Source organism: Pongo pygmaeus, chromosome 2, assembly GCF_028885625.2.
Source record: "Pongo pygmaeus isolate AG05252 chromosome 2, NHGRI_mPonPyg2-v2.0_pri, whole genome shotgun sequence".
Lineage (NCBI taxonomy): Eukaryota > Metazoa > Chordata > Mammalia > Primates > Hominidae > Pongo > Pongo pygmaeus.
The window spans coordinates 167,049,312-167,069,809 of record NC_085930.1 but is presented as its reverse complement, the minus strand read 5'-3'; the positions used below and the strand labels follow the sequence as shown (position 1 = coordinate 167,069,809).

The window sequence follows — 20,498 nt, the reverse complement described above, 5'->3', positions numbered from 1 at the left end:
TCTGATCTTTGACAAACCTGACAAAAACAAGAAATGGGGAAAGGATTCCCTATTTAATAAATGGTGCTGGGAAAACTGGCTAGCCATATGTAGAAAGCTGAAACTGGATCCCTTCCTTACACCTTATACAAAAATTAATTCAAGATGGATTAAAGACTTAAATGTTAGACCTAAAACCATAAAAACCCTAGAAGAAAACCTAGGCAATACCATTCAGGACATAGGCATGGGCAAGGACTTCATGTCTAAAACTCCAAAAGCAATGGCAACAAAAGCCAAAATTGACAAATGGGATCTGATTAAACTAAAGAGCTTCTGCACAGCAAAGGAAACTACCATCAGAGTGAACAGGCAACCTACAAAATGGGAGAAAATTTTCGCAACCTACTCATCTGACAAAGGGCTAATATCCAGAATCTACAATGAACTCCAACAAATTTACAAGAGAAAAACAAACAACCCCATCAAAAAGTGGGCGAAGGACATGAACAGACACTTCTCAAAAGAAGACATTTATGCAGCCAAAAAACACATGAAAAAATGCTCACCATCACTGGCCATCAGAGAAATGCAAATCAAAACCACAATGAGATACCATCTCACACCAGTTAGAATGGCAATCATTAAAAAGTCAGGAAACAACAGGTGCTGGAGAGGATGTGGAGAAATAGGAACACTTTTACACTGTTGGTGGGACTGTAAACTAGTTCAACCCTTGTGGAAGTCAGTGTGGCAATTCCTCAGGGATCTAGAACTAGAAATTCCATTTGACCCAGCCATCTCATTACTGGGTATATACCCAAAGGACTATAAATCATGCTGCTATAAAGACACATGCACACGTATGTTTATTGCGGCATTATTCACAATAGCAAAGACTTGGAACCAACCCAAATGTCCAACAATGATAGACTGGATTAAGAAAATGTGGCACATATACACCATGGAATACTATGCAGCCATAAAAAATGATGAGTTCACGTCCTTTGTAGGGACATGGATGAAATTGGAAATCATCATTCTCAGTAAACTATCGCAAGAACAAAAAACCAAACACCGCATATTCTCACTCATAGGTGGGAATTGAACAATGAGAACACATGGACACAGGAAGGGGAACATCACACTTTGGGGACTGTTGTGGGGTGGGGGGAGGGGGGAGGGATAGCACTGGGAGATATACCTAATGCTAGATGACGAGTTGGTGGGTGCAGCGCACCAGCATGGCACATGTATACATATGTAACTTACCTGCACGTTGCGCACATGTACCATAGAGCCTAAAGTATAATAATAAGAAAAAAAAAAAAAAAAAAGAAAAAAAAAAAAAAAAAAAAAAAAAGAAAAAGTCATCTAGGGCTGGGCACAGTGGCTCAAGCCTGTAATCAGCATTTTGGGAGGCTGAGGCGGGCAGATCACGAGGTCAGATCACAAGGTCAGGAATTCGAGACCAGTCTGGCCAACATGGCGAAACCCTGTCTCTACTAAAAATATGAAAATTAGCCAGGCGTGGTGGTGGGTGCCTGTAATCCCAGCTACTCAGGAGGCTGAGGCCGGAGAATCGCTTCAACCCAGGAGGCGGAGGTTGCGGTGAGCTGAGATGGTGCCACTGTACTCCAGCCTGGGCGACAGGTGCAAGACTCCATCTCAAAAAAAAAAAAAAAGAAAAAGAAAAAGTCATCTATTTTGTCACTAGACAATAGAGTTCTTCTGCCAACTCAGAACTTCAGCATGCTGAATCTACTAATTTTTGGAAATAAGGTCAACTAATTAATTTTTACAATATTCCTTTTAGATCTAAACAATGAATTTTGACTTTAAAGCCTTAAAACTGATTTAAAATACCTAAAAACTGCAAGGGCATCATCTTAAAGCAAAATAGCAAAATAATAGTGTTATTTTATATATGTATATATATTTAATTGGCTCAGTATTATATATCTCCATAAAACCTTTTATTCAATATTAATCACTGACTCTTTTATTTAAAAATTTAGTGATTTCTAAATAATACTTAACAGTTCACTTTTTGCCATATTCAGATTACACATTATATTAAAATCCTAATTAAAGCAACTTGACTGAGAAGTAGAAAGTGAGGTGAGGGGAGAGTACCCAATTTTTTAAATGAGCTTATTAATTCAATAGGTTTCAAAAATCCATCTGTTTTGCATGTCAGTGTAAAAGTGCTGCTCATTCCAGTTGAGGAAATAATGAAAATAAATAGTGACCTGAATAGAAGTTAACTGCATGCATGGTTAGACTCATGGTCTGGGCTTCTTTATTTTGGATAAATTTTATTAAAATGGACTACCTCAGGTAAATGAAAGAACGATAGAAACACACATTTATTTAACAGTGTTCTTACAAGAACAGAGATTTTTAGAACTTGAATTGATAACCTCTTGTACTTATATGTGTGACCCATTTTACACTCAACTTATCATCCTCAAGCAAACGGCTCACTTTCAGACTATCTGTCCAAGAACAATGTTGCCCAGTTTTGCTCGTCCACAATTTTCTCGTTTTCTCTTTTGCTCCTGCATGATCTCCACACCCATTGAAAAACTGGAAGGGGAAAGGAAAAAAAAGAAAAAACACTCTGCAAAAAGAAAACCATAAAGTCACCACACACTGAAGAGAACCATTTCTGCCACCATTACTTGCTTACCTTATCTTCTCTAGTCTTAGCTTCCTCACCTAAAAGAAACAGTATAAAATAACCTTTTAGCCCTAAAAATTCTGTACCTCTATAAGACCTCACAGCCACCTCTGAAAGCTATTAATCAGATAAACAAAAACTCACATACGAAAAGCATTTTCAATACAAATATACAACAGAATAAGAATTTAGCTCAGTGCAAACTAGAGCTCTGTAGGGAAGCAAGTAGAAGTTTACCAAACAAGCAATAGCATCAATGTAATTGTTCAGTTCCTTTTAACGGATTTAATTATAACTATTTTAGAGCATGGTAACATGGCAAAATAGTAGGTACATCTAATTGGTTTTTAAAAAAAACTTAAAAATGATATTTTAAAATAATTTAAATAATATACATTATGAAACTTATTTTCATGTAATTTCGAATCAAATTAGAACTAGAATGAGCCTAATACTTGATACATGAAGATACTGAGACTCAGGCTGATTCAGAGCTCTTTCCATGCTATCCCTAATTTGTCTGTAATGCCACCTTCTATAATTTCAAATTAGTTTCTACGTGGTAGAAATGCAAATTAAGTGAGGAGTGATTATGATCAAGCTTACAGCTCAATCTATAAGTTGAAAATGAGTAAGACTGAGTGCATATCCATGTTTCCTTGACAAAGTAGGCTCTGCTTTACCATGCTTGCTAAAATTCTGCCTAAGGAAATCCTAGCCTAAGGAAATGTCTTTAAGTAAAGACCTAAAAGATTAATTAGAGATCATGAGTGGGAGAAAAGTACATTTTGAGCAGAGGCAACCAACCACATGTTCAAGGGTCCTTAGACATGAAAAGAAAACTGTTTAAACACTACAAGTATGACTAGCATTGGAAAGATGTGATTGAAAAGGCAGGAAGCAGTCAGATCACAAAGGGACTTAAAGCCTTGTCAACATTTTGGGTTTTATTCTAAACCACTGAAATAAAGGAGGTCCTATCAGATTTGCATTTTGCATTGCATTTTGGCTACCATGTGAAGAAAAAAATTGGAGGGAAAACTCCAGAAAAAAAAAAAAACATTAAAAATTTACACTATAGGCCGGGTGCAGTGGCTCATGCCTATAATCCCAGCACTTTGGGAGGCCTAGGCAGGTAGATCACTTGAGGTCAGGAGTTCGAGACCAGCCTAGCCAACATGGTGAAACCCTGTCTGTACTAAAAATTCCAAAAAAAAAAAAAAAATTAGCTGGGTGTGGTGGTGCATGCCTGTAATCCCAGCTACTCGGGAGGCTGAGGCAGGAGAATCACTTGAACCCAGGAGATGAAGGCTGCAGTGAGCCGAGGTCGTGCCACTGCACTCTAGCCTGGGTGACAGAGCGATATTCTGTCTCAAAAAAAAAAAAAAATTACACTATAATTTGGAAATGACTATTTCTCTTCTGCTAATATCCAAAACACATTCTGAGCCTCACAAAACAACATGTGGCAGTAAACAGCACAGTTAAGAACTTACACTGTTTAAATATTATGTTATTAGCTGGTATGGTATTTTGGTTCATCAAATATTGAGATGATAAACCAAAAATAACAACTTTTATGTAATTAAATTAGTTTTAAGTAATTTAGAGGTATTATGCACATTTACCAGAATCTTTATAAAAAGCTAGAAAAAAATTATCAATAAATTAATCACTACTGATGTAAGTCACCTGGGTAAATATTTCACAGTGCCTCATTTCAAATGTTTTATACACTTAACAAAAATTGTGCTATAGTGTTAAGTACTTAAGATGACAAGACAGTACATAAAAATCAAATATTATGGTTACAATTATATGACAACTCCACATCTCTTTCTCTCTCATAGACTATATAATTAAAAGCTAATTGAATACCTTTCCAAAGAACCTCTTTTTCTGCCAGTGTTAGATATAGAACTCTTAGAGTGAGAAAGCAAAAGAAAGTTCTTCCTAGTTACACATTGCCAAGGACAAAAGTCAGACTAATCAAAAGATTCCCACCAAGAACTCTGTGACATCAACTAACATTTCACTGATAATTCCGCAAAAGAATATTCAGTATATACAGCCTTGATCTTTGTGAAATGGCTCATCTGTCAGGGATCTTTCATTTGCTATTCAAAATGACCAATCTAAAGGATGCTGCAAACTATGCAATGCAGATTTTTCACTTCAAGTTAACAATGTAATTTTCTAAGTCAAAACCAACTGATAGTAAAACACTATTTACACAACAAGTTTAGTCTCTGAATACTATTATCCTATAAAAGCACGTTGTAAAGGTAGATGATCTTTGAAATAATCTAAAAGAAAAAAAAATTTTTAATTTACTAGTTAGGATGCTTATAAATACATGGTATAATAATTAGCTAGGAAAAAATGAAGCTAAAACTACTGTAAACACTAAATAATCATTAAAGAGTCTTCAGTCATAGGTTAAAATATTCTTCTCAAATAAATATTTACATAATTTCATCCCTACCATCCTAGTAAAGTATTATGCTCTAATAAGAACTATCCTAATCTTCACTCAGCAATATTTTCAGGCTGATATTATTATTCTCATTTCCTTGAATAATATCCATACTCCAGGGCCATTTTCTTTCTCATATTCAATATCATGCATGCTTGTATCAAGGTTCCTTTCTTCATATCCTGTCACAGTATCAATCACTGCCTCCTGTCCACTCAATCCACTTTTGATTTATCAGCCGCCGTCTTTCTGGACTCCATAACTCGACCCAAACCATTTTAACAAGACATTGACAAATAGCACCCAGAATCACTTCAACCTGTTCCACTTAGTAAACTAAGAAACAGTAACTGTGACATCTCTGCATAAGTATTCCATTCTATTCCCCAGACTGATGTATATTAATGAGAAGATGGTATTTGAAATGCTTCTTCCACATCAGCATCTAATATGATCAAATTAGGAAATGGGATGATTTATTAAATTTTGTAGAGCTGAAATATTTCTTTATATCGCTATATGTGTGGTTTCAGAAAGTGAGCTGTTGCTTTCAATTTTTCTACTGAAGATATGCCTGCATTTCACAGACGAATTATTGTCTTTAAAAAGATTGCAAGAAGGCAAAACGTTATTAAGCAAATGCTCAGTAAAACAAACTAAATCGGTTTTAAAATTCCTAATTTAATGTAAATCTTGGTTGTTTCACTGAAATTCAGTTTGTGATCTTAGTCATATTTGCATCGTACTGTCTTGCTGTAGGACAGTTTTAAATTTATAGCATTACCAAGCAGCTTCACTTCTTGACTTTTAAGATATGTCCTCAATAAAATAAATAATTGCTCTCTAAGCACATATTTTGTTCTCATTTTCAGATACAAGACAAAATAAAGATCAATAGGTTAATAAAAGAATAAAATAAAAATAGAAAATCAAGTGGATCATTTCTATAATTTTCATAATTAGATATTAAAATGTTTTCATTAAAGTGATGCCCAATTTAAAATTCAATAACTGTTTCATGCATAGTTTAAACTTTAAACAATAAATTAGTTTTTCATATTACATTTGGATATGAAAGGGACATTCGATATATTCACAATAAAAATAAAATGAGTTAGAATAAATGTAACATTCATATTTTCCTTAAAGAAATTCTCTTCTTACTTCATCTTCTATTTTCCAGATATCCATTTATTCCAGAAGTCAAACTCTACACTCATCTCAAAACTAGAGGATTTCCAAGAACAAAACTACATTTAAGTCTATTTCTAGGCTGATCCCAACATACTGGGCATACTTAATCATTTTCTAATAGAGTTGCCAAAGATTTCTTCCTGTTCATGGACAAATTGAAGGATTACAAATAAATGAATTCTGAAGGGGATCTGACTTTGTTCATTGATTAGAAAACAGCTGTAAAATTTAATAGTGCAATACAATGAGGGTAATATTTGAGAAAAGGAAAAACTACAAAAACAAAGAAAGGATAACTCATCCAGTATAAAATTAATTGTGATTCTCAGATATTTACTACTTAGATGTTATGTGAATAGGGATCATGTGGTCACTGTCACATGAATGGAATAGCAATCTTGCAATTTTAAAGAGACTAACCTAATTTTAAAAACTCAGCATTTTTCAAGTTGAAGAAATAACATAAAGAGTACTACACTGTTAAAATGTAGTCCAATCTTTCTACCCAATAATGGAGAAAAGGGTACCAGAAAAATATCATCAGACATGCTGTCCTTTGTTCCTCAGATAAAAGCATGGAGAAATGATAATTAAGCCTTTTTTAAAAGTCTGTTAAACTACTAAAATATGATAAATTAGAAGTAAATTCACAAGTATGTTCTAGTATGTAATACAAAGAAATAATAATTAAAATGATTTATTGGCCGGGCAGGGTGGCACATACCTGTAATCCCTGCACTTTGTGAGGCCAACGCAGGGGGATCACTTGAGCTCAGGAATTTGAGACCAGCCTGGGCAACATGGTGAAACCCCATCTCCGCCAAAAATACAAAAATTATAGTTGGGTATGGCGGTGTGCACCTGTAGTCCCAGCTACTCAGGAGGTTGAGGTAGAAGGATCCCTTGAGTGAAGGAGGTAGAGGCTACAGTGAGCCAAGATTGTACCACTGCACTCCAGCCCAGGTGACAAAGCAACACTCTGTCTCAAATGAATAAATAAAATAAAATGACTTCTAAAGAAAACAATAGCATTTATGCTGGCCTTTACAGTGTACAATGTACGTTCAGTATATTATTTTACTAGATAAATGCATTTTCTAAAATTATATTACTTTTTCAAATTAATAAATATTTGTTACTTGTTCTAATATTAACAAAAATTTTCCTAATTTTCTCTAATATACAATAATTGATCTCTTCCCTAACACCCTTTACACTTGTAGTCTACAGGTGTATGGTTTCAAGAAATCATCTGAGGCAACAATTACCTCATGTCACATTCACAAAATGTCTTCAATTTGACATCCTGAATCAAAAGCAAAGTATACCACTATGAAAGAAAAAATATTCATGCAAAAGAACCCGGAGAGTGAACAGCAACAGGAAATATTTTGGGAGTACCAAGTTCATGAGTACATCTGTCACTTCGAATCCCTCAATGCTACCCACACACAATGGGTGTTTTGGGTATGGTACAAAATGAACATATCCACATTATTTCAATTCCACATTAGGCAATAAAACGAAAATCACGCTGACCATGGGGTCTTCAGTACATAGAAACGACTAACAAAGTCAGACAAAAAATCAAGAGATAAGTGACAACAAAAAAAGATGAAAATGTATTCAAAAATAAACCATAATCATCCCACTAGATAAAGAAAAAGCTTTTAACAAAAACCAACAGTGATTGGTACTAAAAAATTCCCAGCAAATAAGAAATATGGTGGTGTTCTTCTTCAGTCTTATAAAAGGCAACCACAAGAAACTTACAGTTAACATATATTTAAAAGCACATGCACCCTAGAACTTAAAGTATAATAAAAATATATATATAAACAAAAAATTATTAAAGACAAAAATAAAAAAATTTAAAAAATTAAAGCCAAAAACTGAATACTTTCCTCCTAAGATAGGAAAAAAGGCAAGTTTGCCCACGTTCATCACTTTTCTTCAGCATAGAAGTAGACCCTAGACACTGCAATGAGCTGAGAAAACTACAGAAATAGCAAACAATTCTAAAAAGATGTAAAACTCAGTTTTCAGGTAATTAATTGTTTTCATGGAAAATCTTAAGCTATCTTCAAAATATCTGCTAGAGCTAATAAGAGTGGAAAGGTTACAGGATTCAAACTAAACATACAAAAATATATAAAATCTAAAAGGTACAAAACATATACAACATGTACAAAATTACTTATATTTCTACATACACTAATCCAAAAATCCAAAATACTCCAAACTCTGAAACTTTCTGAGTGCCAGAATGATGCCACAAGTGGAAAATCCCATATCTGAGACCTTTGCTTTCTGATGGTTTAATGTATACAAACTTTGTTGCATACACAAAATAATTTAAAATACTGTTTAAAATTATTCAGGCTACATGTATAAGGCATATATGAAACATAAATTTTGTGTTTAGACTTGGGTGTTATCCCCAAGATTATCTCATTATGTATATGTAAATATTACAAAATCTGAAAAAATCCAAAATCCAAAACACTTTAGGTCCCAAGTATTTCAGATAAGGAATATTCAAACCTGTACTCGACAAATAATTGGAAAATAAAATGTTAAAATAATTCCATTTTCAATAGTGTCAAAAATGTGGAAATAAATTTAACAAAATATGTATGCTATAGACTGAATGTTTGTGTCCTCAAAAATTCATATGCTGAAACCCTAATGACCAATGTGATAGTATCTGAAGATGGGTCTGGTGGGAGGTAATTAGGTCATGAGAGTGGAGCCCTCGTGACAGGATTCATGGCCTTCTAAGAAGAGGTAAGAGAATTTGCTTCCTCTCTATGCTCTCCAAAATGTAACATGGGACACAAGAAGGAGACAGCCATCTGTCAACCTAAAAGAGGGCCCTCACCAGAACTAGACCATGCTGTCACCCTGATCTCTAACCTCCAGGCACCAGAACTGTAAGAAATGTATTTATGTTGTTTAAGTCACACAGTAACTTGTCACAGCTGCCCTAACTGTGTAAAACCGCTATAATGAAAACTACATAACATTGTTTGGAAAAACTAAAGAAAAGAAAAATAAATGGAGAGATACAACATGTTCATAAAACAAAACATTCTATGATGTCAATACTCCTATTCTACTGATTCAATAAACACCCAATCAAAATCCCAGCAAGCTTTTGACAAAACTGCCAAGTTGATTCTAAAATTTATATGAAAATGTAAACAATAACACCTAACTTTAAGACTTACTATAGAACCAAAGTAATCAAAATTGTCTAAGACTAGTATAAAAACAGACAAAGGAATGGAACCAAATAAACAATCCAGAAAGAGTCACATTCATATAGTTAGTTGGTTTTTGACAGAGGTACCAAGACTACTCAGTAAGAAAATAGTGCTAGACTGGCCAGGCGTGGTGGCTTACGCTTGTAATCCCAGCACTTTGGGAGGCCAAGGCGGGCAGATCACTTGAGGTCAGGAGTTCAAGACCAGCCTGGCCAACATGGTGAAACCCCATCTCTCCCAAAATTACAAAAATTAGCTGGGCGTGGTGGTGGGCACCTGTAATCCCAGCTACTCGGGAGGCTGAGGCAAGAGAATCACTTGAACCCAGGAGGCAGAGGTTGCAGTGAGATGAGAATTGCGCCACTATACTTAGTCTCGGCAATAGAGACTCAGTCTCAAAAAAAAAAAAAAAAAAAAAGAAAAGAAATGTTGCTAGATCTCCATATGAAGAAAATAATTGAACCTAACCCCCTATCTCATACGATACACAAAAATTAATTTGAATCATCAGGCAAACCCCAAAGTAACTGCTACAGAAGAAAACCACTGAGAAATGCTAAAGTTAGTAAGTGAAAGGTTGAGGAGATGCGCAGAATATTTAGAGTTAGAAAATATCTCTCCCAAGATATCTATCAACTACAAAAGGAAAGATAGTAACTTCACAGGCGAAACCTGGCACCTTAACTACATGATCAAGGTTAACACCGCTATGACATAGCAGTATCACAGACCCCTTGATATGATGCAATAAGAAGTACACAATGTCATTTCTCTCATATTCTTGCCAAAAATGCATAGCTCACTCTAATCACAAGAAAACATCACACAAACTCAGGCTGAGGGGCAATCTACAAAATAAACACCATTATTCCTCAAAAGTGCCAAAGTCATGAAAGACAAGCACAGGCGCATCTTTGGATGAGGAACTCTCGTAGACTGGAGGAGGCTAAGAAGAGATTAACAACTAAATGCAATATAGAATCCTGGATTGGATCCTGGAGCAGAAAAAGAACGTTATGAGAAAACTGGTAAGATTTATAGTCTAGTTACTAGAACTGTATCAATGTTAATGTCCTGCTTTTGATTACTGTACCAGGTGAGGTGATATGAGGGGTATAAGGAAATTCTGTATTATTTTTTACAGCTTTTCTGTTAGTCTAAAATTAGTTTAAAATAAAGGTTAGAAAGAGCCTGTAAGAAACAAAAAAAAAGTTAACTTGAGAACGATGAGGGCAAGATGGCAGAATAGGAAATCCCAGCCCTCATTCCCCCAAGAAAGACACTGATAAAACAATATACAAACCAAAATACCTGTATGGAACTTCAAAAAACAGTTAAGAAGTTGCAGTACTCCAGGCAAGCTCAAAGCCAAGTACAGCCTCACTGAAATAATTAAGAACCATTTTACTTTACCTGCCCCTAAGGCCAGCAAATCTCCGTTCAGCTCATGGCTTTTAGGGTAACAGACTGGGGAAAAGAAAAGCATGGAACGTTAAGTCCAACATTCTGACTTTTCTGAGGGCCACCCAAGGGATGGGTTTCTGTCTTGCCTGGAGCACTAATGGAAACAGCATAGGTTAGATTTCTGGGTGCCAACAAAAGCAAAAGAGAACAGAAACAGATTGCTATGGCACCAGAGGGCCAGCAGTACCAAAGATAGAGACTGGGATGACTCAGCATGATCAGAAAAAGACATCCAACTTGTTTCTTCGTCAGAAGTGAGAGAGAAAAGTGAAGTACATGCTTCAAATATTCCAGCATTTTGGAGAGCTGCCAGAGGGAATGATATCTCTCACCTGCTAAAGGGTGCTGATGAGGAAGCTGGCATACATTGAAAAAAGCTGATTGGTGAAGGATTTTCCCCATAAGAAGCCAGTCCACAAAGACTAGGAAAGGCAGCTGTTTTTTAAAACTGCATAAAAACTCAGTCACAAAAAAAAAAAAAAAAATCACAAGGCAGTCAAAGAAAGAAGGAAAACTAGCCCAATCAAAGGAACCAAATAAATTGCCAGAAACCACCTCAAAGAAACCGAGATCTGTAAATTACCTGACAAAGAAATGAAAATAGTTGTCTTAAAGTTCAATGATCCAAAAAAGAACACAGATGCACAACTAAACGAAGTCAAGAGAACAAAGTATATACAAAACCAAGACTATCAACAAAGAGAAATTACATTAAAAAAAAAGCAAAAATGCTAACGCCAAAGAATACAATAACTGAATTGAAAAATTCACTAGAGAGGTTCAATAGCAAATGCAGTCAAGCAGAAGAACAAAATCAGAAAACACAAAGAAAGGTCAATTTAAAATTGAGTCAGGGAAGCAAAAAAGAAAAAGAATAAAGAAAAGTGAAGGAAGCCTAAGGGACTATAAGACATCATTAAACAGACCAATATACGTATTATGGGAGTTATAGAAGAAGACAGAGAAAGAAACAGAGAGTTTATTGTGGAGTTAAGAAGAAGAAACAGAAATGAACACAGAGCTTATTTGAAGACATAATGGCCAAAAAATTCCCAAATCTGAGAAAACAAACAGGCACCTAAATTTAAGAAGTTCAAATGACTTCATCCTTTCACTTCAAGAGTGAAGTAAAAGAGACCCACATAGACACATTATAATCAAATTAACAAAAGTTAAGAGAAAATCTTGAAAGCAGCAAGAGAAAAGTAAATTGTCATATACAAGGGAGCTTTCATAAGATTTCAGCAATTTTGCAGAGGAAACATTACAAGCCAGAAAGGAATCAGGTGATATATTTAAAGTGCTGAAAGCAAGAACAAAACAAAACAAAACAAAAACCTGTCAATCAAGAACACTATATCCAGCAAAATTGTTCTACAAGAATAAAAGACAAATAAAATCTTTCCCAGATAAACAAAAGCTAAGGGAGTTCTTCACTACCAGACCTGCCTTACAAGAAATGCTAAGAGGAGTCCTGCAAATGGAAATGAAATGACACTAGACAGCAACACAAAAGTACATGAAAACATAAAGCTCACTGGTGAAGGTAAATATATACACAAGTACAGAGTACAGTAACACTGTAATGGTGGTATGTAAAACATTTTTAATTCAGATATAGAATTGAAAAGATGACAGTATAAAAAATAACCAACTATAAACTATATTAATGGATACAATAAAATGTAAACTGTGATATCAATAACATAAAATAGAAGTGGAGAAACATACAAGAGTAGTATTTTTGTATACAATCAAAGGTTATTACCAACTTAAAATAGACAATGTTTTGTGTTAAGCCTCATGGAACATACACAAAATAAAATCAGAAAAAAAACAAAGCATGTCAATACAAAAATCAACAAAACAAAAAGGAAGGCAGCAGGAGACATGAGAGACAAAATAGCTATAAGGCAGAAAACAATCAACAAAATGGCAACAGTAAGTCCTTCCCCATCAGTAATTACTGTAAATATAACTGGATTAAACTCCCCAAACAAAACACACAAGAATAGCTGAATGAATTTTTCAAAACACACACTCATACACACAAGATACAATTATCGTGTATGCTGTTTACAAAAGATGTGCCTTAGATGTAAAGACACATATATACTGAAAAAGATGAAAAAGATAATCCATACAAATGGTATGAAAAAAGAGCAGAAGCGGTCATACTTATATAAGACAAAATAGACTTTAAGTCAAAGACTGTCGCAAGAAAAAAAGATAATTATATAATGATAAATGGGTCATTATTCTGGAATATATAACAATTATATATATATGCACCTAACACCAGAGCACCCAAATATATAAAGTAAACATTGCCAAAATGGAAGGGAGAAGTATTTAGTAACATAGTAATAGTAGGATATTTCAATAATCCACTTTCAATAATGGATAGAAAAATAAGACATAAGATAAGAGGACCTGAACAACACTACAGATGAATTAGACCTAACATAAATACACAGAACACTCCACACAACAGCAGCAAAATATGCATTCTTCTCAAGTGTACATGGAACATTCTCCATGATAGATTTCATGTTAGGCCACAAAACAAGTCTTAACAAATTTAATAAGACTGAAATCATGGCAAGTATCTTTTTGAAACACAAAGAAATGAAACTAGACATCAATAGCAGTAGAAAAATCAGAAAATCCACAAATATGTAGAAATTAAACTACACACTCTTGAACAACCAAATATATCAAAGAAGAAATCATAAGAGAAATTAGAAAATACCTTTAAACAAACGAAAACACAAACACACATAGTAAAAAGAGAAACAGCAAAAGCAATACTGAGAGGAAAGTTTTAGCATGAACACCTACATTTAAGAAAAAAAGAAAAGTCTCATATCAAACTTCATACTTCAAGGAACTAAATAAAGAACAAATTAAACCAAAAATTATCCAAAGAAAGAAAATAAAAGTGATTAGAGAAAAAATAAAATAAAATAGAGAATAGAAAAACTTTAGGAAAAAACCAACAAAACTAAGAGTTTTTTGAAAAACAACAACAAAATTAACAAGTACTTAGTTAGATTAAGAAAAAATGAGGCCGGGCAAGGTAGATCATGCCTATAATGCCAGCACTGGCAGGATAAGGTGGGAGGACCAGTTGACACCAGGAGTTGGAGACTAGCCTGGGCAGTATGGTAAGACTGACTTCTACAAAACATATTTTAAAAAGTCAGCCAGGCCTGGTGGTGTATGCTTGTATTTCTAGCCACCTAGGAGACTGAGGCAAGAAGATCATTGAGCCCAGGAGTTTGAGGCTACAGTGAGCTGACTGCACCAATATGCCCAAGCCTGGGTGACAGAGCAACACCTCATCTCCAAAAAAAAAAAAAAAAGAAAGAAAAAGAAAAAATACCAGAAGCCTAATAACTAAAATCAGAAATGAAATAGCAGACATTACAATTGATGCCACAAAAATTGAAAGGATTATAAAAGACTACTAAGAATGCTAATAAACTGGATAATCTAGAAAAAGTGGATAAATTCCTAGAAACATACCACCTACCAAGACTGAATCATGAAGAGAAAATCTTAACAGACCTATAACTAATAAGGAGATTGAATCAGTAAGCAAAAACCTTCTAACAAAGAAAAGCCCAGGAGCAGATAGCTTCATTGCAGAATTCCACCAACCATTTAAAAAGAAATTAATGTCAATCCTTTTCAAAATCTTCCAAAAAACTGAAAACGAGGGAGTACTTCCAAACTGATTTTATCAGGCCGGCATTACTCTGATTCCAAAGCCAGACAAATATATTACAAGAAAACTGTAAGCCATAAGTCCCTGATGAATACTGACACAAAAATCCTTAACAAAATACTAGTAAACTCATGTCCGGGGAACACAAGTGCTACCACCACCGGGCTGAAAAAAAGAAACCCAATCTAGCCTACTGGACCATGAGAAGCCACGTACACCCCGGCCAATAGCCAGAACCAAATGCAAGATATATGAGTGAGGCCACATTAGACCATCCAGTTCCAATCAAGCTACCAGATGACTAACTGCATGAATGACCCCAGGTGAGAAAAAAATAAGTGCCAGCTAAGCTCAATCAAAATTATATAATTATAAGAAAATAAATGATTGTTGCTTTACATCGCTAAATTTGGGAATAATTTGTTACAAAGCAATAAATACTTAATAAGGCATACCTTCTTGTTCTGCTTTTTGACCTAGACCTCTGAACTCTGTAGGATTTCCCTCGACCCCTTGAACGACTTCGACTTCGTTTCCTTCTGGAGCCATAAGAAGAACTACTGCTTGATCGATGCCTGCGTCTGAAATAAAATATAATCAAAGATCATTGCTATAAAAATTTTTATTATGAGCATTAAGGAAAAACCTTCTAGATTCTAAAGAATCATTTATTTTTACTGTCTCACTGTCTCCTGGAAGCAAATAGAGATAAATTAAAATGTTATTTCTCTTGAACAGTCATATGACTGGTTCATAATTTAGTGATTGGATCAGTACTAATTAAGGTATTAAGGGTCTTAGAATCTTTCCAAATATCATCAGATTATATGGTATGAAAACTAAACCAAGGCCAGGCTCAGTAGCTCATGCCTGTAATCCCAACACGTTGGGAGGCTGAGGCAGGAGGATCACTTGAGGCCAAGAATTCAATACCAGCTTGGGCAACACAGCAAGGCCAAGTCTCTACAAAAAATAAAAATAAAAAAACTTAGCCAGGCATGGTGGCACATGCCTCTAGTACTAGCTATTCAGGAAGCTGAGGTGGGAGGATCCCTTGAGTCCAAAAGATATGACTGTACTGCTGCATTCCCGCCTGAGTGGCAGAGCAAGATCTTGTCTCTAAAAAAATTTAAAATTAAGGCCAGGCATGGTGGCTCACGCCTGTAATCCCAACACTTTGGGAGGCCGAGGAGGGCAGATCACCTGAGGTCAGGAGTTCGAGACCAGCCTGACCAACATGGTGAAACCCTGTCTCTACTAAAAATACAAAATTAGCTGTGCATGGTGGTGCATGCCTGTAATCCTGGCTACTTGGAAGGTTGAGAAGAATTGCTTGAACCTGGGAGGCAGCGGCTGCAGTGAGCTGAGATCACGCCATCGTACTCCAGCCTGGACAACAAGAGCAAAACTCCGTTGCAGCACTATTCACAAGAGCAAAGACTTGGAACCAACCCAAATGTCCGTCAAAGATAGACTGGATTAAGAAAATGTGGCACATATACACCATGGAACACTATGCAGCCATAAAAAAGGATGAGTTCATGTCCTTTGTAGGCACCTGGATGAAGCTGGAAACCATCATTCTCAGCAAACTATCGCAAGGACAAAAAACCAAACACCGCATGTTCTCATTCATAGGTGGGAACTGAACAATGAGAATGCTTGGACACAGGAAGGGGAACATTACACACCAGGGCCTGTCATGGGGTGGGGGGCTAGGGGAGGGATAGCATTAGGAGATATACTTAATGTAAATGACAAGTTAATAGATGCAGCACACCAACAATGGCACATGTATACATATGTAACAAACCTGCATGTTGTGTACATGTACCCTAGAACTTAAAGTATAATAAAATAAAAAATTTAAAAAACTCATTAGAAAAATAAATAAATGCATTAGAAAAAAATTAAAATTAAATTAAAAAAGAAAACTACATCACTTTGTATCTATTTGCCTACTAAGAACATACAAAGGTTGAGGACACTAGACCCATGGACTGGACCTGGTGGAACAAAAAAACTTTGGGTTGGGACTTTCATAAATATATAGCTAGTAAAAGAAAAATGTTTTATCTAGCAAAATTAAAAATACAAAAACATGAATTTTAAAGAATGTTATCCTCATTACTGTATAAATAAAAATTACAAAAATCACCTTCTATCATAAGAATGTGAACGAGGCTGAAGATCTCTGGACCAAGATCTTGACTTTGATCTTGATTTCCTTCCTCCTTTCTTTCGGCTGTATGTTCTACTATCTGAAGAACTGCTCGAGGAGGACCGCCTACGGTGTTTCTTTTTTCTCTTGCTTCTGCTTTCTTCTTCAGTATCTGATGACCGACGTCCCATTTCTATAAGCATAAATTTGAAGAATATTATTTCTAACATGGTGGCACAATGGATGAAATGCAATATATTAATTTTTTATTTCATTTATTTAATTTATTTTAGAGATGGGGTCTCCCTCTGTATCCCAGGCTGGAGTGCAGTGGTACAATCATAGCTCACTGTAACCTGGAAGTCCTGGGCTCCAGCAATCCTCCCCTCAAGCCTTCCAAAGTGCTGGGACTACAGGCATGAGCCACCATTTCTGGCCTCAGTGTACTACTTTTTATAAAACTTTGTAAAATTTTTAAAAGTCTTATTCAAAGTAAAATTGTTTATGTGCCTGGCTTCCTGACAAGACTGAGAACAGTTCTTTATATCAATTATCTGATATTTTAAGTTATATTTCTCATTAATTATATGACATTTTCTTTAGTAATCAACCAACTACTCCTTTATTCTCACATTCCCTGATGACAAAAGATATTTTACTATCTTAGAGTTGAATTTTTTTTCTAACAGAAAATTCTACATCTTTAAATAGCTAAAACCTCATTAGTCATCAACAAAGTACAAACTGAAACAGTGAACTATAATAATCATTTCACTTGTGAAACTCAGGGGAGAAAATATTAACTAAAGTACTAAAGTTGATGAGGTTACTGTGAAATCAGTCAGCTCTTCACACACTGCTAGTACCTCTATAAGATGGTAGAATAATCTTTTTAGAAAGCAATAAAATAATAAATTAAGCAGATATAATAGATATTATATCTATAATAGATATCCACATTTGTATGTGTATATTACACACATATATATTTATATCCACGTTAAGAAATATGTACACAATTGAGTAATAATAATCTAAAGATGTTGATGCTTTTCTGACAGAGAAATCCCACTTCTACAAATACATCTGAAAAAATTTTTCTAAAGGATATATTCATGAAAATATTCATCACAGCATTATTATAGTGGTATCTATTGAGATAATTTAAGAAAATATGTACATATGAAAATTAGTATTTAAATGATGCAATATAATTTTCATAATATAAAATATAATTTTTCAAACTATTTCTATATAGTTATGGTAACACGGACATTTATATACAACAGAAAAAACAAATAGAACCTAAGGCTTTCATATTTAGGAATTAACTTGGCTGACAAGAAGCTTAGTTGTCTTACTTTAATCTTCAGATTCTCATATGCAATACTATTTTTTATTAAAATACTTATTAGTTATCTTTCAAAGTCATATAAAAACAAGATCCATTCGTTGTAATCGCTTAGGATAAATAAAATCTCATACCATCTTTAATATTTATTCAAAATAAGTTAAATACCATCACTATAAACAAAGTATTATGTTGGTGCAAAAGTAATTGCAGTTTTTACCATGACTTTTAATGGAATATATTTATATATATAAACATAAATAAAATATAAATATATATTATCTATTTAATATATAAAATATATAATGTATAGTATATGTTTAACATTAAATATATTATATATTAAATATTAACTATATAATATATATTTAGTATTAACTATATATTTAATATATTAATATTAAAATATTAATTCTATATTATTTATATATTTAATAATTAATACATTCCATTAAAAGTAATGGCAAAAACCACAATTACTTTTGTGCCAACTTATAATATGTTAAATTACTGTTTTGCTTTCAGAAGCATCAGGTGAACCAGCCCCTCCCTGATTCCAATGCAATATCAGTTGAAAAAATCTCTTAGGACTCAAATCAAAACTTTAAGCTATTTACCTAGGGCCAGAATTAAGGATTTTAAATGTAGCTCTGAACGTCCAAGTTGTTCACATGTCTAAGATTTTAGTTTAACAAAACACTGGGAAGACTTGGTTTTGAAGCTTTCAGTAAATCACTAACATATCTAAGCCAGTTTCCTCATTTAAAAAATGAAACTACAATAGGTAAAAGATTACCATGATACTTTCCAGCTTTAAAATGACTATGAAAGTGGCCAGGCATGGTAGCTCACGCCTGTAATCCCAGCACTTTGGGAGGCTGAGGCGGGCGGATCATGAGGTCAGGAGTTCGAGACCAGCCTGATCAACATGGTGAAACCCCATCTCTACTAAAAATACAAAAAGTAGCTGGGCGTGGTGGCATGCGCCTGTAGTCTCAGCTACTCAGTAGTCTGAGACAGGAGAATCACTTGAACCTGGGAGGCGGAGGTTGCAGTGAGCTGAGATCCTGCCATTGTACTCCAGCCTGGGCGACAGGGCGAGACTCCATCTCAAAAAAAAAAAAGACTATGAAATTATAAATATATACAACATGTATCTATATATGTAAATACAAACATACATTTAAACACAAACATAATTCAGATGTATATAAGGTATATCTGTACATACATATAAACTCAAATGTGTACATGATATCCATTTATACATAAAATATATACATATATCCATTATATATATAAAATAGATACCCACATATGTATGTGTGTATATTATACACACACACATATACTTATATCCATGTTAAGAAATATGTACACAATTGAATAATAATTTAATTTCTTGGCTTTTAATTCCTTTCTTGTTTCTACCTTTAATCATTTAAGAATGTTCTTTACACACAAATAACCATTTAAATTGAGAAGAGCTTTTACTATCTTGCTATCTTGTTTTAAAAAATAGCAAAATAAGATTAAAGAAATTAAAAAGTATAAATTTGAAAGGATAGAGACTAGAAAACAACAGGAACATGAGATATGTCAACAAACTTTTGGCAAATGAAAAACACATGGAGAATTTAGAGCTAAGAAAACTTATTATCAGGCAACTGTAGAGAATTCCAACAAGAGAAAAGCAAATTCACATAGCAAAAATCAGAAAGGATCAGAAATTTAAGACACCAGATACCAGAGCAGGCACAATGAGGCCATGAGGCTAAAAACAAAAAAAAAAAATTGATTGAATTTATGTACTAGTGTCCCCGAGTCCCTCCATTCTACCCAGCCAGGTGATACTCTTCCCCAATCCCCAGAGGAGAGAAGGTTTATTTTGGGGAGAAAAATGAATCAAAGAAGCACCAGGTCCAAGGACACAGTAAAAAAAGACAGAGATGCCAAACTAAAAGTTAAAGAGATTAAGTTAAGTTAAAGTCTATAATCAAATAGAAAAGTCGTAGCCCTCTGTGTGCTTGGATCCAAGAATTCTGAAGTCAAGTATATCTCCTACAATGGCAATTAGAGGATTCTTGAATATATGTAAAAACTGAACAACACCTAAGAAAAGATATATAAGTATTTGAGGGTTCCCCCCAAAAAGGGCAGACCCCCACCCAATCACCCTATAATAAAGCCTACT

At 34.5% G+C, this 20,498-nt stretch overlaps 1 protein-coding gene across 12 annotated transcripts in view; it reads right to left on the bottom strand.

Moving 5' to 3' along the window:
- RSRC1 (arginine and serine rich coiled-coil 1) overlaps window positions 1-20,498 on the bottom strand; it is a 431,570-nt gene that overhangs the window by 398,247 nt on the left and 12,825 nt on the right. For all 12 annotated transcript variants that reach the window (XM_054482387.2, XM_054482386.2, XM_054482381.2 and 9 more), the window contains exons 2-3: window positions 16,951-17,146; window positions 15,248-15,373 (exon numbers count right to left, since the gene is read on the bottom strand). In XM_054482387.2, coding sequence (XP_054338362.1) covers window positions 15,248-15,373; window positions 16,951-17,144 — 320 coding nt within the window. In that variant the 5' untranslated portion in view covers window positions 17,145-17,146. The remainder of the gene's footprint in view (window positions 1-15,247; window positions 15,374-16,950; window positions 17,147-20,498) is intronic.